At 41.9% G+C, this 25793-nt stretch overlaps 1 protein-coding gene across 1 annotated transcript in view; it reads left to right on the top strand.

Moving 5' to 3' along the window:
- The window catches only part of LOC139462302 (uncharacterized), a 34277-nt gene extending 10493 nt beyond the window's left edge, over positions 1-23784 (top strand). The window contains exons 2-3 of the mRNA XM_071243932.1: positions 15314-15587; positions 21909-23784. Of these exons, the coding sequence (XP_071100033.1) occupies positions 15314-15587; positions 21909-21979 (345 nt within the window). The 3' untranslated portion in view covers positions 21980-23784. The remainder of the gene's footprint in view (positions 1-15313; positions 15588-21908) is intronic.
- Positions 23785-25793: the final 2009 nt, after the last annotated feature.

Below are 25793 nucleotides of genomic sequence, written 5' to 3'. Positions count from 1 at the left end.
GTAATTTCACAAAGCTAATTGCAGATGGCATATGCTATCGAGCAGTCCCTGTGGATGACACGTTCCCGACATGAAGACTTGAGTGTCGCTGATCAATCCTGGACAAAAACAAATGAGAACATCGCGTGTGACATCTGTTAGTCTGATTAGTCACACAATCCCTTTATTGGCTCGGGAAATCACGTACCTCTCACTACCCTCTGTATAGCAGGCACACATATACAGTTATTCTTTGAAGGGGAGCTGCCCCTTTAAAAACAATACTTACCATAAAACACATTGATTAGTTTAAGGTGTGGTAACTGCAGTGTCTAGAACGAGGCAGAATATGGGCCCAGGTCATGGCGCATAATAATATATCGAATTTTGCTTTCCATATAATTAAAATGGGAAATCAAGGTAATAAGCAGTAAAAAGAATAACACTCGGCAATATTGTAAACAGAAAACTGTGCCACATTTCAGTGTGTTTACCGCGATCCACATAATTGATTTCTTTGCAGCTATCTGTCTCTCAGAATACATAAATAAACTAAATTTAATCGCAAGGTGTTCCTTCAGACATCGTTATAATAGAATATACATGTGGTACACACAGAAGCCGGACAGCAATCAATACGAGAGAAGTGAAATGGACGACATCTGCCGGTTCCCACCGAGACAGCACATTATGTACCTTCTTGGTGTCAGTTATTTTGACAAGGTCATTGTCAATCAATACCATTGGTGAAGTGACCATTGCTTCTGTGATGATTAGCAGAATACGTCCAATCGTATTTGAACAAGAGATTAGCTTGTTTGTTCCCCAGCCTGGGCACGAGGTATTGTTATATTGGGTTCTGAAGTGTGAGAACGGACACCTGTATGTGTGATGATTCAGATTCCCAGAACACGTTTACAGGTGACAATGTACTTACAGAACCAACAACACATGTGATGAGGTAATGAATGGCGTCTGTATGGGAAATATAATGCAGCATAGGGACAATGTAGTTTTGAGTGGCGGGTACTACCAGTAGGACAGGATAAAATATGCTTACCATTTTCACAAACACCTGTTGTGATCACTGATTCTTAATAATTCAGTTACATTATTTTCACGCCCAAAGAAACCTGTTTCGGCAGATAATGGAGACTGGTTGCTCTATGGTGTTGCGGTTTTATATTTAATCCAACATGGGCATGCATTTCATGATGGTTCGTGTCCCTGCGCACCGGTAATTGTACTACTCGTTCAATGATGTTATTATAATTATGTCCGCCATTGACTAGTATTTTGTGTGTCAAATACCCGTGGAAACATCCTCTCTTCAAACAATCACACATCTTGACAAAAATCAATGATATTTGATGTGTTTGCGTAACCTTACGTTGTTATCCTGTTTGAAGCAGATACAATAGCTAGCAGTTTACAATTCTAAACATAAATAATAACAGTATAGAACAGTTGATCCATATATCCCTTTTCTCTTTAGATATAAATGTACAATCCCGTTTGGAATGGTGTTCGATAAGCGATGTTGCTCGCATTTCGCACTTCCAAAGTTACGACCCTGAAGGCCTCTTTTACACAGGGCTGCGACCTTTGTGCCACCTTTGGGTGATCAAAAACTGGCCAGAACGCTCAATGGTCGCCTAAGCCCAGAAAATCATGTATCGGTGTAACTGTTCCAGCAGTAGTTATTCAGCAGTAACTGCTCGAGTTGTTCAGGCAACGAAAAGCTGCAGTTACAATCCCTCTATTTATGGGCAGGCTGAGGGGGCACTACAGGTAGCTCAAAGGAGGCAGAAAAGAGGCAGAAGCATTGCCATGGTGTCTCAAGGGTTGCCGTGGTCGCCAAATGGAGGCACGGCGGTCGCCACAGACATCGTTCAATGCACGCTGTTGGTCGCCCAAAGGAGGCACTAGGGAGGCAGAAGCATCGCCCAGAAGCATCGCCCAGATTGACGGGAAAATATTTCAGCAGAACGCATCTATTACCTGGCGACCATTGGGCGACCATTGTGCCTTCATTTTGCAACAACGGCAATGCTTGTGCCTCCCTTCTGCCTCCTTTGAGCAACCAACCTCCTCGGCAACCTTTGTGCGACTGTTTGGACATGTTCAGAAATTCACGGCGACTATGTCGTCCATGGCGATGTCTGAACCTCCTGTGTGCCACCTTGGAACGACCTAGGTAACCATTCTGCCTCCTTTGTGGCTCATTGTGGGTTCGTATTCAGTGATCACAAAGAAGCAATCGCCTCCGACCTGCGTCATCGTGGGCTGCATCACAATCGCCCCACGCCGTCCGGGTATCCTGGCACGCAACCAGCAATGTCACAGAGCCTGACAAGACGATCCATTTAGTGAACATGTCAGCCATGTAGTGCATCTAATGCCACCACGGCATTGCAGAAATTCATTGTAGTTAAGCACGACTGTGTGTTTACCGATGCTCTCCTAGCGACAGAACGTTTATATACAATTTTTTCCCCAGGCATCTTATAACTTTATACCCCAACGCCATGATCCATCCTGTCGCCCGCGCTCATATACAAATCCACTGTCAACTTAAAATCAACGAAAGAGTTTTTTTACAAAAGTGGAGGACATTTCAGTAACATTGAGACATCAGTAACTTTAAAAAATATTAATGATGTTCGATGCAACTCCATACGTCGAGGGGCGTCGGGTAGCCTAGTGGTTAAAGCGTTCGCACGTCACGCCGAAGACCCGGGTTCGATTCCCGACATGGGTACAATGTGTGAAGCCCATTTCTGGTGTCCCCCGCCGTGATATTGCTGGAATATTGCTTAAAGCGGCGTAAAACCATACTCACTCACTCATTATTAATCTACATGATTTGTTCTGATATATAGTTTGGGGGTAGTTCTCATTAAATACAGTCTCGCCAGAGACATCAAAGATGGCAACAGCCAATGCTGAACGAAACTTATTAGCGTGCGATCGATGAACATAACGACCTTAATGACGATGTAAATATTGCTAACCACAAACAAGTTCGAGAAGTCTGACCTTGACGAAGTCTATGTGTTTGTTACTCATAGTATGTACACTCAAGGGACGATAATGAATCCTAATCGTCCTTGCAGCGTAACATCGCGTCAATAACAATGCTTATATCTTGTTGTACACAATACGATGTGTTCTGTCAGTTCTGTCGGTGTTGTCAGGCGCTGATATGGGAAATCGATCATTGTTTGATGCTGCCAAAGTCCACCGATGCATATGTTGTCTGACGACGTATATCTCATCTTCAATCGCAATTATTGAGTTTGGATTTACGCCGCTTTTAGCAATATTCCAGCAATATCACGTCGGGGGACACCAGAAATGGGCTTCACACATTGTACCCATGTCGGGAATCGAACCCGGGTCTTCGGCGTGACGAACGAACGCTTTAACCACTAAGCTACCCGGCCGCCCCTTTACACCCAATGGGATCTGTTTCGACAGACAATCGAGAATGGTTATTCTCTGGATGCATCGGGATTACTTGGGATTAATGGTGATTGTGAAGCTGATGTTCTTTGATATTTTAACTCATGTCTCAGTCATCAGTTACAGAGAACCGATATTTCATCAGCTTGTGATCATTTTAACTGAAAGTCCTGACATGTAAAAGCAAGACTCGGTAAACCTGAGACACTGTGTCTGCATATCAGGTATTCTCCAACTGCTAGACTATTACACATTGCAACGTGCAACTATAGAATAGGCCAAACAATATACTGATTATTTCCCTCACGTTGGTACAAGTAACCTTGAACCAATTGCACCTGATAGTGCTTAGATAGTTGCAAGCTCGTGTCTGTTCTCTTTCATGAATAATACAGGTACAGTTTGTGACATTTAGTCTTGTTTGTGTGTGTATGGACGGGGCTTATTACCTATCCAGCAGTTGCATGCATCGTAAAACTTTGATAGTATTGATCGTGGGTTTATAGAAAATTTAGAAATACGTTCTCATTTGTATGTATTGTAAACAGTAGATAATAAAGCGACTTATCGCTTATTAGTTACCAAAGGCGTATTGAGTGCTATTATATTTTACAGTAAACCAGGGGGCAAGGGTGGCTCAGTCGTCTAAGGCGCCGCGATTCGCTGTGCAGAGTTGCGTCCCTTGGGCACGCCAGAAACCTGTGATTGAGGGTTCGAATCCCAGTTCGCCCCGATTATGTTTCTAGGTTTGTCAGCACCAATGAATGCCTTAACCATGTCCAAGTACTGAGACAAAGCTGTCCGCGAAGTATAAAGGCAGGGCGGGACAACTTCGGAATGGCCAGCAGTCCGAACTTGACCACACAGAGGGACAACTTTGGAATGGCCAGCAGTCCGAACTTTACCACAGAAGGAAGCAAGCCACGAAAACATGACTGTGATATTATTTATTAAATATCAAATCTAGTGATCACAAACTCCATAAACAGACAGACGATTTATTTGTATAAAGGTTAATTGACCCAATGTAAATACTCTATATTAGATATATATATTTATCAAAGAGTTACCTAATTAATACTTTCTTTTTTGGGAGAACACGCACAGAAAACAAAAGTTCATTAAAAGAATGTAAACTAGACGCCATAGAATAATCTGTCTCAAATTTGTATTCATAACAGCTTCATTGGGGCATAAAAGGCAATACAGGACCTGAGAAAATCAATGGCTGTCAGTGATGACACCAGATGTTCACGAAAAGGGTAACTTCCTGTCATACCGGAAGCACCCGTCAATCGCACAATTTTCGCAAAAGGTGCCAGGGAGTAAGGAGGTGTAAATAATCCATGTAAAGGTCATATCGTGAGATCAAATGAGTATGTTCCTTTGAATTGTTAAGATCTCCATGTGATTACTCCCCTTGTCACTCATATCACCTGACATGTCCACGGCCTATGAGCCCAGTTAAACTGTTATGGATAAAGATCAAATTATGGACAGAGCTGCGACCTTTGTGCCACCTTTGAACGATCAAAAACTGGCCAGGACGCTCATTGGTCGCCTAAACCTAAAATCTTATAGGGCCTTTACACGGGATGGCGACCTTTGTGACTCCCGTGTGCGACCATAGAATTTGCCAGGTCGTTGGTGGAGGCTCAAAGGAGGTAGAATGGTTGCCTAGGTCGTTCCAAGGTGGTACACAGGAGGTTCAGACATCGCCATGGACGCCATGGTCGCCGTGAAGTTTTGAACATGTTCAAAACAGTCGCACAAAGGTCGCCGAGGAGGTTGGTTGCTCCAAGGTGTCACAAAGGCGGCAGAAGGGAGGCACAAGCATTGCCGTTGTTGCAGACGTCGCACAGTGGTCGCCCAATGGTCGCCAGATAAAAGATGCGTTCTGCTGAAATATTTTCCCGTAAATCTGGGCCCTTCTTTGGGCGACCAACAGCATGCATTGAACGATGAGTATGGCGATCGCCGTGCCTCTATTCGGCGACCACGGCAACACTTGAGACACTATGGCAATGCTTCTGCCTCCTTTGAGCTACCTGTAGTGCATCCTCAGCCTGCCTATAATTAGAGGGCTTGTACCTGCAGTGTTTCATTGTGGTTGCAGACATTGAACAACTCGAGCAGTTACTGCTGAACAACTGCTGGAGCAGTTACATAGAAACATGATTTTCTGGGTTTAGGCGACCATTGAGCGTCCTGGCCAGTTTTTGATCGCTCGAGGTTAAGTGCTCCAGCAGTTACTCAGCAGTAACTGCTCGAGTTGTTCAGCGTCTGCAACCACAATGAAACACAGCAGGTACATGTACAAGCTCTCTCTTTAAAGAGAGGCTGATGGGGCACTACAGGTAGCTCAAAGCAGGCAGAAAAGAGGCAGAAGCATTGCCATGGTGTCTCAAGGGTTGCCGTGGTCGCCGAATGGAGGCACGGCGTTCGCCACAGCCAGCATTCAATGCACGCTGTTGGTCGCCCAAAGGAGGCACACGGGAGGCAGAAGCATTGCCCAGATTGACGGGAAAATATTTCAGCAGAACGCATCTATTACCTGGCGACCATTTGGCGATCACAGTGCCTTCATTCTGCAGCAACGGCAATGTTTGTGCCTCCCTTATGACTCTTTAGAGCCGCCTTAGAGCAACCAATCTCCTCAGCGACCTTTGTGCGACTATTTTGAACATGGTCAAAAATTCACGACGACCATGGCGTCCATGACGATGTCTGAACCTCCTGTGTACCACCTTGGAACGATCTAGGCAAGCATTCTACCTCCTTTCAGCCTCCAACGACGACCTTGAAATTTTTTTATAGTCACACACGGGGGGCACAAAGGTCGCCATCCTGTGTAACAAATCTACAATGCCACTCGTTGATAGTGCGATATAATAACGTTGTAACATACACTGGCCATTTCCACCAATCACACGATGTCCTGCCACATCTCGACATAGTGTTCCCTGGTGATGGTAGTCAATTTCTACACTCACTGACTTGGTTCATGCATGTCAGGGTATCCCAATTGCGTTGATCGATGCTCATGATGTCAATCACTGGATTGTCTGGTCCAGACTCGATTATTTACAATAGTATACTATAAGGTCATTTACATAGCGCTATATTCCAGTTGGCATATCACAGAGAACATGCTCAAAGCGCATACATACTCAGAGAGTCAGTAGCGTTGAAAAAGGTTTTCTTTCCAGATTAAAAAAAGCAGAAAGAGCGGGAGCAATTTTAGGGGTTAGGGGAAGATAATTCTACAGAGAGGCAGCCGATGAACTGATTTGTACGCGTGTTTAAAACTAATTTGTACAAGCAATCAGTGGTATTGTATCAGTTTTACATCCACTGATATTGTAATATTACTTTAACACCGCCCTGAATTGACGACGTACTAGATCTGGCCGGCGTGGTTACAACAATAGTATGTGTCTTTAGGATACGAACCATTGTCCCGCGTCTGTTGTTCTTGTTAATGATGTCCGACAGTGCTTTAGTAGTCAACATTTGCTCTGACAATTTATGATGATCGACAATCAGTTATTTGAACCTAATTACTTGCTTGTCTTATTGTCCCGATCTTTGAAGGTCTTTTGTTCCTGTTGGCACAAACAGAATGTTCCATGAGTCATTTTAGCGTAGGAGTTCAGGGACGTTCCGTGTCAACAAATACTTGTGTAGATGGAGGGAGTGGGTGAGTTTGAACCGTTGTTCAAATACTTCGTCGGGCAACAAACAAGACTTAGTTTTTTATGCAAATTGTGTGAGTGGGGGCATGCTTACATTTTTTCCGAACACTTGGTGTCAACATTGATTTTCAGTGATATATTAATATAATTTTCACCGCTGTTTTGCCTCTAAACGCCCAATGGAATGTGTTTCGTCAGATAATCGTGACTGGTTTATTCTCTGACGTTTTATATTTATATCAGGGCGTGTACATGTTGTATAAGACTGTTACAATCATAACATATCATCAACTCCATAAATTAGAACTGCTGCAACGCTACTTTGTCAGATCAATACAGAACGTTAACAAAAGACCCCCAAGTACTCAAACTGTTGGTCTCTGGACAATGGAAGCAGTGATTGATAAGACTAAACCTGCCTGCCTCGGTAGGCTGTTGATGCAAAGCAGATTATTTTGTTAGAACGCTATTTTACATCAGACCAGGACAGTACCTAAACAACTGTGTCTCATATACATCTGTTGTCCATGATCCACTAGGCATTACTCAAAAGTATAAGCTCTTCCATTTCATACAAAGGTATATCACTGAAGCACATACCTCCCAAAGACAATATGGAAAAGAATCGATAATAACGCGATAGCTCGACTGGAAAGACAGAAATGGGTAGAACTATATGGCACAAGTCAAAATAGGGAATTGCATCGGACATCATTGGCGCATCAATTTTGGAAATGTCCTCCACGTGTTTATCACAAAACATTTTTAAAAGCTGAACTAAGGCCTTGAGTGTTGTAACAATGCATGATCAAACAACTTCTGAGCAAGAGTCAAAGAAATAAGCTCATGGCAGCTGACGTCTATGCTCTATCTGTAACCTGACTATATGCATTACCAGTTATCATGCATGTACATACGGATTAATTAATGTCATCAGCATTGCATCAGGAGTGGTTGTTGTTGACCCATCAACAGATCCAACGTCTGACTGGAGGTATTAGAGGTGGCTAGGGTGGAATGCGTCATCCGGGCACGTGGCGGTTATACCCGCTACTGATCTGTTTCACGTATCAAGTTAAGGAACATTTTCACATGAAACATCAAACGTAACTCGTTTACTTAATCCATACTTTTTTTAGGTATTGTCTGAGGTCAAAAACAGTACCTGTATTACCATGATGTTTTTGCCAGTAAATTTCAATCACAACTCACCAATATCTTCTTTATTTGTTGTCAAATGTTTGTTCTCTTGGATGGCATTGGTATCCCCGAGCTCCTGTGGTCAGTCATCCGATGGCATGATTTTTGTCATTTGTCATGGTTCAGAAATATAGGGGTGTGCTTAACTTTTTTCTTTATGTACATGTTAATATGGACATTCACATGATGCTCTTCCGACGGTCTAGATATTATTCAATGTTCCCTGTGGAGATTTATTCATTATTGATTCCATGTGAATAAATATTCCTCCAAACGAAAGAGATAAATCTCGACCAGTAATTACATTAACTAAACATGATGGTCACTAAATCCTATTGCCCGACCGTGTCCAGTTACCCTGATTTATACAAGTCACATACTGGTATAGGGCCGTTGGCTTCAGCATATCGCTAGTCTCTATGAATAATATATAATAATAATATTGTGCATTTTACTGTTAATAGTTAAATAGATATATTTATCAACGCGTCAACATGGAAAAACATATACTGAAAAAGAAGTTGTCGCTGAGGCATAAAGGATCCACTCATCGTGCTAGTATCTTATTATAGAAATACGGTTACATACACGTTAACTGCATATTGATATAACCTGTATCTTTTGGAGTGAGTGGGTGGTGAGTTGGGTTTTTAACACCGCTTTAAATAGTATTCCAGTTAGTTTTAACAGCGTTTCATGCTTAATGTGTTATGAAAGCCCGAAGTGGTGGAGGTCTGAGACGTCTAAATTCTCGAGGAGCATGGGTATGGTGGTGACAAACCCACAAACATAGGATTTTGGAGTCTCAAAGGGACGCAACTATGCACAACGAGTTGCGGGGTCTTCGACGACTGGGTCACCCGGACCGCCTCCGTGGACTAATGGTAGAGCGTCCACCCGGAGAGCGGAAGGTCCGGGGTTCGATCCCCGACCGTGTCATGCCAAAAGACGTTAAAAGACGGTACTTGTTCTTATCCTGTCTGGCGCTCAGCATTAAGGGGCTAAAACAAGGACTGGTCGGCTCGGAGTCAGTATACTGTGTCTGAGTAACGTATTCATGTTAAATTACGGCATGTATCTCAGTGAGCTAGCACTATAAATCGGCAATAGTCCGGTTCAAACATCCACACACACACATACACGTACATGCACGTCGCTATATAAGTGCAATAATCTTGGACGCGACGTTAAACCCCATTTCACCTCACTTCACCTGGGCCACCCGTGACCATTTGTCTTTAAGAAAACATTTTGGTTCCATTAGATAGTTTCCTAAACATTTAGCAAAAGAATAAAAATTTCTCTATATATATTTTTGTATATTGATGATGTCAATGTGTTATGACGTCACACAACCATGTCACGATGCAGTGATAGCGTAGTTAGGAACGTTGCGATGTTAGTCGCATTCCTCTTTACCGTGACCAAAGAGCGACCTCTTGGTTAATCCACTAGAATTGGATCTCGATAAATCCTGTAATGTTGACACTGTTTGGATCCAGGAACAGGCACTATGGCCGACCTGTTAGACCTGCAAGACACATCAATGTCAAAAGTGCGTACTGGATTATAAGACAGATTGTTTTCCTTAAATAACCGTTGTTCATGTCAGAGTTATTGATGACGTTGATCGGAGTATTGATCTCTGATAGGGCCATCTATAACCCAATCTGGTTGTGTGAAGCAATGTGGCGGCCATATTTCATCCAGTCCTCATAAATAGGGAAGGTTATAGTTACAGTAGGGCTTTCATCACCTTGATACCCCACTAGCAAAACTATTGTAATCAGTCTTACACGATAGTCCTAAACTAATAAGACCGCCTCCGTGGTCTAGTGGTAGAGCGTCCGCCGGGAGAGCTGAAGGTCCAGGGTTCGATCCCCGGCTGCGTCATACCAAAAGACGTTAAAAGATGGTACTTGTTGTTACCCTGTCTGGCTCTCGGCATTAGCAAAAGGGGCTAGGGCTAAAACAAGGTACTGGTCGCCTCGGAGTCAGTATACTGTGTCTGAGCGGGGTATTCATGTTAAACTGCGGCATGGTATCTCAGTGAGCTAGCACTATATAATTCGGCATCAGTCCGGACTAGTACAAGCAGCCACACAAACACACACACGTACATGCACGTCGCTATATAAGTGCAATAATCTTGGACGCGACGTTAAACCCCATTTCACCTCACCTACACTAATAAACCCGCGTCACAATGGAAGGCACGAGGTCGAGTGGGCGACGTAGGGGATTAACATCATGTTCAACATTATTGCAATTATATCGCAAAGTGCATGTACATCTGTGTCTGTTTGTACTGGTCGCTTTTTATACTGAGATACAATGACGCGGTTTTAACATGGTAACCTCACGCAGACACAGCACGCTGGCTACGAGCCCGGCAGGCCTTGCTTAATACCTTTAATGCCGCGGCAGGGTAGCAACAAGTAGCATCTTTTAACGCCTTTAGGTATGACGTGGCCGGGGATCGAACCCCGACCTTCGGCTCTCCGGGCATACGCTCATAAGTTTCTTTACAAGCTTCGATCCTTGGTCATATTGTTCATGCGTGAGAAAATCTATGATTAACACCTCAGTTAGCAAATGTCCAACCCTTTCACGGTCGCGAATAGGTAATCCCCAGAGGTTGGAAATGACGTACAAATGAAAGAATATTTTTGCATATTGGTCTAAAAATATATTAACCTCGAACTGAATGATTGCACTGGAATACTTCCGCTAGTGGTGTAGTCTATGTGGCCTTGGAATTCAGCATGCAGTGTGTAGATCTGCTCAAACAGTCATGGAGCCGAGGAGAAGGTGCAGTCACCAAACACTTCATCTGCTGCACACAGGTGCTCAATGTTCTTGCTTATGGTGAAGATGAGAATGTCGTTGTCGATGCGATGAAGGCAGTGTTCTCCTGCTTCGGTCAATGTCCACTGTCCTTCAAGATGAATCTCAGGTCGGGTGGCAGGATGTTTGGGAAGGGTCTTGTGGCGTTGTCGGTACAGAATGGTCTTCAGGGATGCAAAGGAAGGAATTTCCTTAAGCAGGTCGTCTGGAACTACGTCGTGGTGGCGGCGAAGTCTGGAAATCTCTTCTCCGTATATGGTTGGAATCGGCGTTGTTTCCGTCTTAGCACGGTGGATGAGCTTGGACTTGAAAGATTCCACTTCCATCTCATATGGGATAGGTTGGTGGGTATGGTTCACCTGCAATTAAATAATCGCATTTTAACTAATATTAACTATAAACAAATACATACATGTGACAAATTCCTGTGGTATCTAAAAATAAGTAATAATAATAATAAAAATAAATAACTAAATAGTTTGTTAAGCAAAGTCTTTTGAGTCTATGTCTTTAAGATTATTATCATCATGATCATGTGCATTATTTTCTTACCTGCAAAGCCGCTTGAAGAATGCCGTTTTCAGTGATCACCGACGCTGTGCAGGCAGCAACAACGCAGTTCCAATACTTCTTCTCACAGACCGTTTACTTACAACGAAACTTGAATCCCTCATAAAACAAGTGCTGACCACCTCGCACGGTATCAACCGTGGTCACTCGAACTTGTGCGTTAGCCATTTTGACCACAGATAAATAAGTTGCACTTTTTATATATACCATCAAATACATTAGCACGGGCGCTTATCTAAACTACGGTAATCCAGTGTTTTTATAGCAATTACTCATTTCTTGCTTTCGTAGGACAAATACCCCAACTTGGGTTTTCGCTTTACTGTTACTAGGGAAAATTGGATTTTCGCTAACGAGGCACGACACCATTTCTGTGCTGCTAATTAAGAACGATCACTGAATCAACAAGGAAGGAATCACTGCAGGAAGGCTTAAGACTTTTGCGTGTTCATCGTCATTATCAGTGTTTTATTGACGCAGTTCGTACCAACATACTCGACGATTGTTTGACACGTCTTCTGACGGCATTACCAGAGAGTACAGACCTCTCGTCACTCTTCAAATAATTGTCTGGGCGGATCATCACATGGAACCAGACTGCATAGCCCAATATAGTAAATCGATCGATGTCATTATTTCCGGGTGTGTCCCGTGAGAATAATTTGCTGAATCAATTTGCGCTGTGATAGATAATGGTTATATGCCTGTCATTCTTTCTTCTGGATTAGAAATATACAAAGGCTACACTGAAAAATTAATCTGACTAATATTATTATATTTGACTTTTACAGCAGACCAACTATACAGGAAACTAGAGGATACTCCGTCGTTTGTCGTATAGAGGGTGGGTGAGGGGGTGGAAGGGAGGATTTAGGGCGTTTGTAATCTAGGCTGATTATTCTCTGGTTTTATATTAACTGTACATGTTAGCAAACGATGTGAACGAATATCTGTCGTGTCCATTTTTTACATCTTTGTTTATACGTTGTCATGGAAACAGTTTGTATGAACAGCCATGGCTCTGTGGAAGTTAATGCCTACTCAGTTATACAGAAGAATGAACAAACAAACTTGGTTTCTTTGCAAATACGCGGCCTTAGAGGAACAATTTGACAATATGTGTTTTAGGGGAATGAAATATTCAAAACAGGAAATGATTTAATTTCGAATATCTGCCGAATCAGATCTCCATGGGGCCTGAAACGTAAAATAGTGAAGCTATACTTTAATACAGGCTTGTGGACATTCTTGCAGAAGATTAACCTGAAGAGGAGTTGATTCACATTCCATAAGAAAGGGAACACAGCTTCCTCGTTGTCTTAGGCACAACCATTCGCCGTGTAGAGTTGCGTCCCTTGGGCTTGCCGGAAACATATGATTGTTGGGTTTGAATTCATGATTCGCTCCGTTTTACTTTCTAGGTTCGTCAGCACCACACCCCTGCTTGTGGCTTCATCAAAGTGGTAAACGTCTGCGACATGCATGACTTCGGCGTTACCTCCCACATTAAGTTGACACGCTGTGATATATATGCAATAATGTCATAAAACCGCGTTAAATCCGACTCACTCACACACTCACTCACTCACTCAAATACTAACACGAAACGAAATCATGAATGAACAATATTCCTCAGGGGTCTTTCATTGTCGTCAAAGCTGTTTGTTGTGTGACATGATTCAAAGAGACAGCCGCTACCCTCCGTGTTAATCTACATGGATCCCTGTGACGATTCCGATTAGGAATTGGTCCCAATTAACCTGTGCTGGTTGTAAGAGGCAGCGCCATGGATCTGGTGTTCAGGCCGCGGTGACTTGGTTGATAGCATACCATTGTACCTCGACGGTGAGTTTCGTTGCTCACAATATCGACCACTGGATTGTCTTGTCCAGGCTCAATTTCTTTTCAAGACCGCCGTCCTACGGCTGGAATATGGCTGAGTGCGTCGTTGAACAAATTAACAAAAAACATAAACTTGCGGGCATAGGAAAAAATACACCCATGTTTTATGGTTATTATGACGGAAACAAACAAGAAATGGTGATTCGAAGGTGATGTATTTGAATAATTTGATACCTTAAGTTTGCAGTGTTTCGGCGACTGTTTTCCGCCTAGTAATGTGTCGATAACATCGATAACGTTCACCATTCGTGTTGCTATTGTCACGGGGATCGTAAAACCAGTCTAGTCACGGTCTAGTGGCCGCTCCGCTTCCCTTTTCTCTCTCTTAATTGCCCAGCGTCGTTACCGTTCGGCAATGTCTGGCTGCCGCTGTGCTCCGGTGACTTTTAATTTCATTGTTAGAGAATGAGCGACCCGTTAGTTTTATTCTCTAGCGGTTTAATTGTACATTTTTATCACCTCAATTATTATACACGTCATTTGTGGTACCGTTGGATAGCTTATGGTCAGCGCTTTATTTTGGTACTTACATCTTCCGTATTGGTTAAGTACATAGTTTGCTATTCGGGTTTTCCCTATGGTAGGAAACAGATTTGCGTAACCTCGCCAGGTTATTGCAATCCCACGGCTGACCAGGACAGGTTGTTCTCTACGACGTCCGCGCACACGTTTATAACCCCTGGCAAAATCATGTATCTTTCCCTCCAGGTATCGTTAGACCGTTTACGGGTCATCTCGCTACTGGTTTGGTGAGGTCGAAACATAGGTTTTGTTAGTAAGTGGTTGTGGGGCAGTTTTGTACACTGGTGGTACAGAACTAAAACTCACTGAGTCGGTTTTCTAACAATACGTAGATAGCCAACTTTCCCACGATTGTCTAGTTTAGGTCAAATACCTATTTACTATTGGAAGTTAAATTACTGTCTCTATTGGTCACATACCTTTCTTAATTACTGTGAGTCTAGATACTCCTTAGGTCAAGTACCTTGTAATTTGGGGAAGTTTAGAATTCCCTTGCAAAGTCAAAATGACTGAGTCTTTAGTCTATAAAAGCAGTTTTCTATTCAGGCGTTTTCCGTCTATTTTATTGCCCAAGAGACGTCTGTGTTTATTTCTCGCTGTTAAACCCAGCCGAGGTTATTCACTCACTTGAAAGTTGAGATAATTAACTCTCACGTGTTAAGTGGTCGCAGCCGACTTAATTGGCTGTTTGTGTATCTTGTCAATTCTCTTGGCAAAGTGTTGATGTAGTTACATTCTTTTATTACTGGGGGCACGGGTGGCTCAGTCGTCTAGGGCGCCGCGATTCGCTTTGCAGAGAACGCCAGAAACCTATGATTGTGGGTTCGAATCCCGGTTCGCCCCGATTATGTTTCTAGGTTTGTCAGCACCATACCCGTGCTCGTGGGTTTCACCGAAGTGGTAAACGTCTGAGACCTGCATCACTTCGGGCCTTCCTCCCACATTAAGCTGACAGGCCGTGATATAACTGGAATACTGTTAAAAGCGGCGTTAAACCCAACTCACTCACTCTTCTATTACTGTTAAACAGTTTCTTAGCTTATCAGCCCGTATATTGTAACAACAACAGATCAACTGTTGGCCATTACTTCAAATTCCCATGCAGATAATGACGTCATCATACTTTGTCACAGGCGAAATCTACCCTCAGCTATGACAACCCAGCATTTGAATCCGACGGTTTGGGAGGTGCGTCGGAGAGCCACCTAGCGGACATCGTGGAGAAGGTGGTGGGTCTCCCAAACCAGGACGCGTCAGACTGGCACCCCTACGGCCGCACCAGCATGTACGAGGAACTACACTCCGACAAACAGAAGAATGGGCTATTTGAGTCGGAGAAGATCATGCTGTGGTTCGTGTTCACCGTTATGCTGGTGGGGATGGCAGGGGGGATAATCTTTCTTTCAGGTAAGTTATGGTCGATGTAGACAGGAAACAGTCGTTTTCCAAAAGAACTTTTTTTAATTTCATAAAGTGACACGTAAGGTAACCAAGTATTGATATTTCTTAGCTTTTCAAATCAAACTGCCGGGTTTGAAAAGTATACACCGTTGTTTGGCTAAAATAGATTAAACGAGAAAAGGATTTTCGATGGTGATGTATTTGATAAGGGTATCATAGTATCAAATGCTTTCTTTTGCCCGGCAGGTCAGCTTGTTTTGTTTTAATTTTCTTTGTTAGATTGTTTCAGATAATGTAATACATTATAATGAAGAGAGTGAGTGAGTGAGTATGGCTTTACGCCGCTTTTAGCAATAGTCCAGCAATATCACGGCGGGGGACACCACAAATGGGCTTCACACATTGTACCCATGTCGGGAATCGAACCCGGGTCTTCGGCGCGACGAGCGAACGCTTTAACTATTAGGCTGCCCGACCGCCCCTATAATGAAGAGACGGTCCATGTCATGTGAACCCGCGTTACGTACAGTGTGTTGTCATTTCCTTCTCGTTGACAGTACTTGTCGGGACAGTAAGATACTGTCAGTTTCCTTATTCTGGCAAAAATATATGTTTCAACTAAGACTGTTATGGAAATGTTGCATCTACCAGTTACTGAAGTTAATATCATCAACAAAACCTTTGCTAAATATATATTAAAATTATAACGCAAAGATAATTGTTTAAATCACATCAACTGCACAACGGTTGTTTTAAGACAATGTTGTCCATGACAAGAGTGTGAGTTCGACACAACTGGGTATTCCACACATCCAAATTCGAGATAACAGGGTCCGACAGTGTATTCAACCCCCAAACACCAACTTCAGTCTCATTATGAATCAAAATCAGATATCAATTCCGATACGCGAAGCTTATTGCAGAGAGCTATCGTATCAAAGTCAAAGGTTTGATTTTGATGAGGTTTGCACAGAATTCTTCTGTATTTAGGGACATTTCTCCGCGATGTGTACATTCAGCTATATTTGGCAAAATGCGGTGTGTTGTATAAATTTCAGTTCGACATTCAATAGTTGCACGGCATTAAGTGTGAATGATAACGAAGGCCACTGGAAATAACACCCAGTATTAAGCGCCAGCTGCAAGTTGGCAGGGCCCTAATCAATAGCAGAGGACAATGAGGCGATAACTGCCATCCAATTGCAAGCATGTCATTTCCCCGCATTGGTCCATCTCTTATGCTCACGAACAGATCACATCGTATTTCAAAGGCTGAACAGACAGGTTGTATGTCACGAAGGATGGTTTATCATACCACGTTCAGCATTCTGAGAGCAAATTTGAATTTAGCTGTTTGATTCTTTTACTTGATAAACATGGGATGGAGCGTAGCATAGTTGTTTAACCGTTCGCTCGTCAGTGGGTGAGTTTAGGGCCGACCATTTGGTATTCTGGGTGGGTGGGGTGGGTGGGTGGAAGGACGTGGGATTTTGTAGCGACATTAGATATTTTAAAGATATTATTTTATTAAAATAACATTGGCCTTGCAACAATGTCGTTCTTGTGACTGAAAATAAATTCAACATTATTTTTTCAAGAATCTGAGGCGACAATTTATTTTTTCGGTACAATTCCAGCCCCCCTTCCACATAAAGCTGCACGCTGAGATATAACTGAATATAATTGATCAATGGGCCGTTAAAACCCAACTCACGTTATCATAACAAGAACATACCATGTCGACTTTAATATCGCTTTGGACGTGATATTGTGGCAACAATTATTGAATATTTTGCCAAGCCTTGACATATATGATTATTGTTTACGTCGATCCTGTGACATTCGAGACAAATGAATCTCCTCCAACTAAAAACAGTGCGATTCTGTGTAAGTGAGTGAATGGGTGTAGTTTTTTGCCGTTTTAGCAATATCACGGCGAGGGACCCCAGAAATGGCCTTCACGCATTGTTCCCATGTGGCGTGACGATGGATCTATTTAACCACTATGCTACCTCACCTCCCCTTTCTGTTATAAAGATGCTAGGATTCCATGAGTCCAACAACTTCCCATGTAACAGGTACTGCACAGCAGCTACCATTGATATTGTCATGTATATGTCTGCAGTGGTGTAAAGTTCCCTGCTGCTGGTCTCCTTGTGGGAGTCTTCCCGAGTCATCTTCCCGAGTCATCTTCCCGAGGCAAAGGCGTTAACTAATTACAAGAGTCCAGTTCCCACCCTTACCATACTAGCCTCGAATTTTCAGGCTCGATCGTAACGCAACCAGTTGCTATTACGAGTTAGGTTTCTTCTATGTCCCTCCTAATGACTAATCAGATTCCAACACTCATATCACTTCCGTTTGCGGGGCCCGGTCAAAACGATATGATCTATAATCAAGTTCTGTTTTGTAACAAAACGGGTCCCACGACGCGAAGTGCATCTAATCACTTGAGACCCTGATTAAAAACGTGAAAAGATTTGCAAAATGTCTGTCGACGCCTTATTGACAGAACAGATGCTTTGCAAATTCTGCAGTCGACCGAAATCTGCACGTTGAAATCCTTTGGACTATGCATAGACTCGTTAGTCTAGCCGGATTACCAGCCTGGTTCGGCAAAGGTGTCAAACACGTTATTCGTGGGGTTCGGTGAGAACATATGTCGATGATGAACAAAAGAAAAATCACTCACAAATGTCATTAAATATCTCTACATCTTACATTTGCACACCACCCATCAGTCTCGATATAACCTTCATGTGCGTTTTACGTTCACAACAAGCGAAACACATGATTTCAGTACATGCCCTGTCTGGGTTAAAGATGCACTCAGTGACCTGACTGACCATCCTGACCCAGATTTTAAACACGTGATGGATATTTCTTGAAAAGCGCGCTCTATCTTTTTTCTTGTTTTCGCTATATAAGTATTAGCAAACATGCAGTTACAATCGTTTATTAATATTTGCGATATACCTTTATTCAATTTCGATTGGCGAGGACTATTGCTATAGATAACATGCTACATTCCGGTACGGAAACACCCTCGTGTTGACAAATACACCCGCAAAGTCATGATGATGATCAACACAAAGGTGTGCGTATATTGCTGGAAAGCACTGGCTTGACACTGCAGCGTTGAGCGCCATCATCTAGTACCATTATCACCACTTATGACATTAGAGCATTCGGCTTCGCATTGGTTTCTGCAGTTGATCACAAGCCGGAGGCACATTTGTCCACCTCAACTTGTTGTCCATGGCAACAAGCGGAATGTTAAAGTATTCATTTACATGTTCATCTACGCAATGGTTCTGTCATGTTGGTATGAATTAAGACCAAAACGTTATTCGCAGCAATGTCAGAGCTCAGCAAAATTGCATCAAATATCTTAATGTCATCAAAAACTATGGGTTCTCCTGGGAAATAACCCAAGTTCCTCTCAGTTCAGTTGGCTCTTGTAACGACGCGTTATCGATTGTCGCGCTTCCTTCCATCAAGCTGTTTTATTAATCTGAATATATTTGCTACATGGATTATTTTTCCTAACCATAGGAACCAGTTTTATCGAAAATTTTATTTTTTTTACTCAGTTCCTTTTACATTAATGTTTTTACTTCCATTCAGATCATAGGAGTTGTTATCGACAGTAACATAAATAACAGTTGTCGGATTTTACTTGTCATTGCTTTGTTATCTCGCGTTACAAATTCTTACATACAGCTTTCATCCTCTTTTAATTATTTAAATGAAGATAAATATAATATTGTTGTTTTCTGTTGTGCTGTAAAATATTGTCGCTTGAGGGAGAAAAAGAAAACGTATATTGTTCTACTTTGAAGTTTGTTTTCATTTATGAGATGAAGAAGATGCGGCGTGAAACAAAAAGGAGCGTTCTCAAAAAGCTAGTTTATTATTTATCGGCGGATCCTGCTGAGGTCCTATACACGAGGGGATGGACCCCACGGCATGCAATACGGGCAGGAAATCCACTTTACTTGACCATGATAAAAGAGACAAAAACACGGTTTTGTTCCTTAAAGGGATGTACTTGGAGGCCAAGGCCATTTCTCTATAGCTAGCAGACCGCGTGATCATGATATTGTGACTGAACTGAAAGGAGCTTTACTTACATCAGACCGCTAATAGCGTCATTAGAGGTACAATGACATTATATACATTATGTACAAGTTACATTCTGAGATTACAGATGTACAATTTCATGCCAATCAGTGTTACATTAATATTTGATTTGTTGTCATCAGTGATTTCCAGTGACCCAATCACGGCTATTTTGCGTTTTGGGCCCATTTGAATCTGTTTCGGCGGATAATTGAGTCTGCTTATTCTCTAGGCTGCAGCTGACATTGTATATTTAAACAATGACATAATGAGTTTGCAGAATTTAGATGTTATGACTTTTCATTGCAAAAATGTTTGGTTTGGTGTCGCAGAAACTGTTTATAGATATTTTCCTCTCGTTAACTATGGAAAAATAAACCGATACTTGTACTCCTCGTCAATGTCTGAGGACAAACATAGGAAACATTGGCTTTAAGTTCCAGGATTCTTTTTCCACCTGTTATCTGCATTGTGTAGAATATGATTCGGAGTATATACTTACTCCTTCGTCATATCAGTGCACCCGATGAAGGAGTAAGCATATACTCCAAAGCCTTGTGTTCATCATCATAAAAAAAAGTTGGCATCCATAAATTCTCTTCCCTAACCTAATACATGGTTTCTTTGGACGATTTATCTCTTTGAAATATCCAACATATTTTTCTAAATATCAACTTACCTACATCTATTAATAACTGACATCCTATACTAAGACGTCTAGGCGGTGACAATATATATAAACAAGGGTATATAAATATTGATCAAGTATATATAATATTACACACACACACACACACACACACACACACACACACACACACACACACACAGAGTTTTGTAAGGAAATGATTATGTTACACGTTTTGTGATTTCCAGATTTCGCAAAAAATGAGTTTTCAGAAAACGATCGTGCTGACGATCTGAATATCACACAAAGCCACACCCAAAAGTACTTGCTAATACGCTGAAGCATGTATCGTGTGGCCTAGTCCTATTAGTGCCAGTCAGTGTTCCCGTGAACCAGTTAGACGGTTAGACATGTACCAGCTTCCATGTACACTACTGTTCAAATAAAACTCCACTCGGTCGCGACCGGGCGCTAAAATTGCTTTTCAACAGTAGAGAACTATACAGCGGCCTTTTGTGTTTCTTGGTTTACGAATTCGTCATGGGATGGTTGAAATAGAAATAATATATATAATTACCCCCTTTCTGTTTGTTTTTGTAAGAAACATGTTTATTTAGCATCTTTTCAAGTGGCACAGGAAAGTTATAAACGTAAGCAGCGTCCACTTTCTCCATTTCGCGCTCTGAGTGAAAGTTTACGGGTCATTGAGCATGTGTCACTGGGTCAGTCAGTGAAAAGAATTTGTACTTTTAACAAATGTTATATTTGAGATGACACTTTCTTAGTAAAAAGGAAAAATTCTAGTACATTATAGATAAAGTGTTGTCCCAAATATAAGATGTGATTCATTTGACAACTTTATGAATGGCATTGTGTATTCATAATTTGTACTTTATTTTGTTCGTCTCAGCGGTAATAAATAGGGCGAAACAGTCGATTTTGTTTCTTTCTTTCGATTTTGCCATCGCTCTGTCGATACACCTCACCATCAAAATGTAATAGAGATTCAATAAATGAGTCAATCAATCTTTTTTCATGGTACTGATGAGGCCAAAGACCTATAGTACATTGTCTGGGGCGTGTTACAAATTCATACATTTTCTTATTTTCTAAGTTGAGATTCATTAAAAAAAACATGCTCGTAATGGAGTCGGAATCGTGCAACTGACACTTTTTTTAGCAGAGATTTCTTATGACTATGAAAGGGTTTTGTCGCTTTTATTTCCACATTCATAATTTTAAGGTCACCCCAGCGGTAAACTAAGTAATAAGAAAAAGGACTCCCGGTCGAAACAAATATCAACGACCACTAGGGTTGTTGGCGGTCCAGTCGCTATCGATGAGTGGTTAGGTTTGAATAGTAGTGTACACCTGACGAACTCATTAACTCACCTGATACGCTGATCGACAACAGTGGTCCACTATGTCTGAACGGGGTTGAGAGCGACGTAATTCCCAGCCCAGTCATTCCTTTTATTCATCGTACTGAATCAGTCAGCTTGTCAAAGGTCCTGACTGTCATGCGATACTCCATGGCGTGTATATATTTATTGATGAAGGGTTTCTTCTTGTTTCAGAAACGTACAATATGTCTCTGGCCGCATCAGAAGGAACAACGGAGAGTTTGCTTGTAAACCGGACCATGTGAAAGTGACATTACACTTCGGACATGACATGAACGAAAAGTTCAGAAACAGAGCGAACTACCATAGCGCCCGCAATCAGCGCTATGGCAGACGCTAACATGTGTCTTTCATTTGTATCATATATATGCACAATCTAAGGAATACATGGGCCAAGTTTTAAGTTCAGAGTTTAGGCTGAAACAAATGCCCAAATCATAATTGTTACGTTTGTGAATATGTATCAGGAGTACTGCAACGTCAGTAAATCTGACGATGTTTACGAATTTAATGTTTATACATTTCATGATGAAATATCCAAGTCATACATTTGTAAGTCTCCGGTGCCTTAGGTGATTTTTCTTGTTATACTGTTTATTTAATGGCCTTTATGCCATATTCAAGTATCCCAAACCAAAACCATATTCCGCCCTCATTTTAAATGTTTTGTGTACAGAAGTGCATCAACAAAACCAGCACAAGGGAAGCGAGTACAGTAATCACGTTGTTAAGCAATGGAACTAAATCAAGCCGCTCTTGACACGCTCTTGTGATGGTGAACTTCAACAGACTGTTGTATTTCCGGCCAGTATGTACGATGGGTGGCTGAAAGGTTCTCAGCCTATCATGGCCTGTCATGGACGTTCATGGGGTTGGTTGCTAATTATTTTTCAACATAATCCCTTCTGACATCCACACACTTCTGCAGACAATGCTGGAGTGCCTGGGATCTCACTGGTGTAGAAGGCGTCCTCCCGGAGGTGTGAAAAGTCCTGTATAGAAGAAATGACATCATCATCACTTGCATAGTGCTTGACAGTTCTTGCTTCATGTTTGGGAAGAGGTGGAAAACTGAAGGTGCACAATCTGTTGAATACGGACTATTTTCAATGAATTCAAAGTCACAGTAATGTATTGCCGCCATGGTGACAACATACTTGTGCATAGGTGCATTGACCTGGTGGGACAACACCTTTAGTGAGGTTTTCACGACGTTTAGCCTTCACAATATTGCCCAAACAGTTTATCAGACTTTGGCCATTATTGGTCTGATGTTATTGGGAGGCAGTCCTTTGCATTACGATTTCTTTGAAATCTAAGACACACGAATCCATCAACTTGCCAGCTCATGGAATAGACTTTGCCTACTTCTTCAACAAAATCAGCCGGTCGGCTTCAAAACGACATAATGTCTTACAAGAGCGAGTCAGAAGCATGAAACCCAGCCTGCTACAACCTTTGCCATTCCCAGTTCGTTATTCTGAATGTCCTCAACTCTTTCATGCCTGCTATACTGGCCATTTGACAAGTGGTGCGTCGTCGATCATTCTTGATCATGACATGTATTTTAACAACATTTTTCGGAATGGTAGAAGTTGAAGTTCTTCCCGATCTTAGATCATCTTCGAGGCTCTCTCTTCTCTTCTTGAACTCAGCTGCCCATGTCTTCACAGCGGTAGAGTAAAAGAAGGAGCATGGCCCCTCAAGTTGACACAATGTCAACATAAATGTCAACATTAGAGTTCGCCTTTTAAGTTGGATCCACCGTTGTCCATTTCCATCAACAGTGAAAACCCAGGCTCTTTGATGACCGCAGATACGAGTGTACTTAATACTACAAACCGTTAAAGGTGTACTATACACCCTTCGTAGTTAGGCTCAGAATTGTTCAGCCAGCCCATGTACATTTGCAAAGAGTACTGGGTCTCTAGTGCGATAGTTCCAGATCTTTAGAGGTAGTATTACTCCACGTCACGTTCAGGGCTAGGAATATCTGCCATCTTTAATCTGTTGTTCTCTGGTTCTTCCTCCAGCAGAAGTAAACCTTGCACCGTGGTCATGCAGACTCGCGTTGAGTGAGGGAGGGAGGGGGGGGGGGGGTTTAGCCGCTTTGACCCTTATTTCAGTTATTGCAAGGGGTGTCGTGCCGGGTTAGCGAAAATCCAATTTTCCCTAGTATCAGTAAAGCGAAAACCCAAGTTGGGGTATTTGACTTAATATCGGAAACAGGTTTTAAAAATCATAAGTCGTAGACGTTTACCAGGTAAGCTAAACCAACGAGTACGAACATGGTCGGGGCAAAATTTGAGTTTGAGATACTGTGGTTGAAATGTGGATGGCATGAGACTGTAAATACGATGGAAGGTTGTAAGTTCAAAACATCAACGCCAGGAGAAGAACCAGTCTCGATTACCTGCCGTAATAGATTCCATTGGGCGTAACATGCAAAAGAGCCATACAACTTATATGACTGGAATACTGAAAATCAGGGATGACACAAGGCATCAACTGGTTTACGCATTAAGGTATGTGTGGTATTGTCAAAAACATGACGTCAGGATATCGCCTTGTGAAGTGGAACATGGCGACAAAACTGTGATTGCTTCTACTGTTTTTGTGATTTAAATTCATTTAATTTGAAGACGCCTTTCTTTTTATACATTGCTAGGCAGCTCTGTTTGATCACATTTGTCACATTACCTGTATATATGTAAACCTTACATATGACACGTTAACCTCGGACCAGCATATATGTTTGTTTCTGTATATATGAAGGTTTTTTTAGATAAAATGTATTATACATTGTATATATGTATATGTTTATCAGATATCATGAAATATACACTATATAGGTTATATGGATAATATATGCGTGATGTATATATGTAAAATTTCATGTAAGGTATAATTTATGTATATATGTTACCGTCAATGTGTAACTTACTGGAGTTGGGATTACCTATGCAATTTACAATACGCCTGAATATTATTTTGATAACAAATTCCAAACATTTATACGTTGAATTTCAACACCCAGTGACTGAACATGATAGGATTAAGAGAAAACGAAAGTTAATGTATATATCTTTTATATTTTACCTTCTAATCCTATCAGGGGCGGTCAGGTAGCCTAGTGGTTAAAGCGTTCGCTCGTCACGCCGAACACCCGGGTTCGATTCCCGACAATGTACAAAGTGTGAAGCCCATTTCTGGTGTCACCCGCCGTGATATTTCTGGAATATTGCTCTAAAGCGGCGTAAAACCATACTCACTCACTCTAATCCTATATTAATAAGTATATTATGATGTTTTAAGCCCTTTTGAACTTTTCAATATTTTTCAGTCGATCTGTCAAATAAATGTACAGATTTTTCAGACAATTTGTCAAATGACTGAAATATTTAGGCATTCTGTAAATTCCCTGAGTGAATCCCATTTTACACATGTTTTTCTTAAATGCATGCAATATTTATCATATATATTTACATGTTTGTTGATTAGCATTACAATCTACTGTGTATATTTAGATGCTTAAAAAGCATCACCTCACACATTAGTGCTGTTGGTGTAAATCGTTCTTGTGTCCGACATGATCTTTCTCCCGTCGATTTTATTCATATGCAGTGGTTAGGTTAAATGGTGTTTAACTCTGTATTCAAGGTTATTGCACTCATAAAGCCAGGTATATACATGTGTGTGTGCGTGCGTGCGTGCGTACGTGCGTGCGTGTGTGCGTGCGTGCGTGTGTGTGTGCGCGTGCGTGCGTGCGTGCGTGTGGGTGTGGGTGTGTGTGCTCTTCCGGATTTATGACGGTTTTATAGTGCTAGCCAGATGCGACACCATCGTAGCATCAGGAATGGTACAAGAAGTACCATTTATTACGTCTTTGGGGGATCGAACCCCCGACCTCTCGCTCTCCGGACAGACGCTTCATCCACAAGGCCACGAAGACGGTCTCATATGCGGAAAGACAATACACGTCTCATCATGAAAGTGAATATTGCTTCACACCCCAAAGGTCGTGCAGCTAAAGGGTTCGAGCATACCGTTCATGAAGGT

This window comes from Haliotis cracherodii, unplaced genomic scaffold, assembly GCF_022045235.1.
Source record: "Haliotis cracherodii isolate W230 unplaced genomic scaffold, xgHalCrac1.p SCAF_1, whole genome shotgun sequence".
In the NCBI taxonomy this organism is placed as follows: Eukaryota; Metazoa; Mollusca; class Gastropoda; order Lepetellida; family Haliotidae; genus Haliotis; species Haliotis cracherodii.
This window is presented reverse-complemented; position numbering and strand designations above follow the sequence as displayed.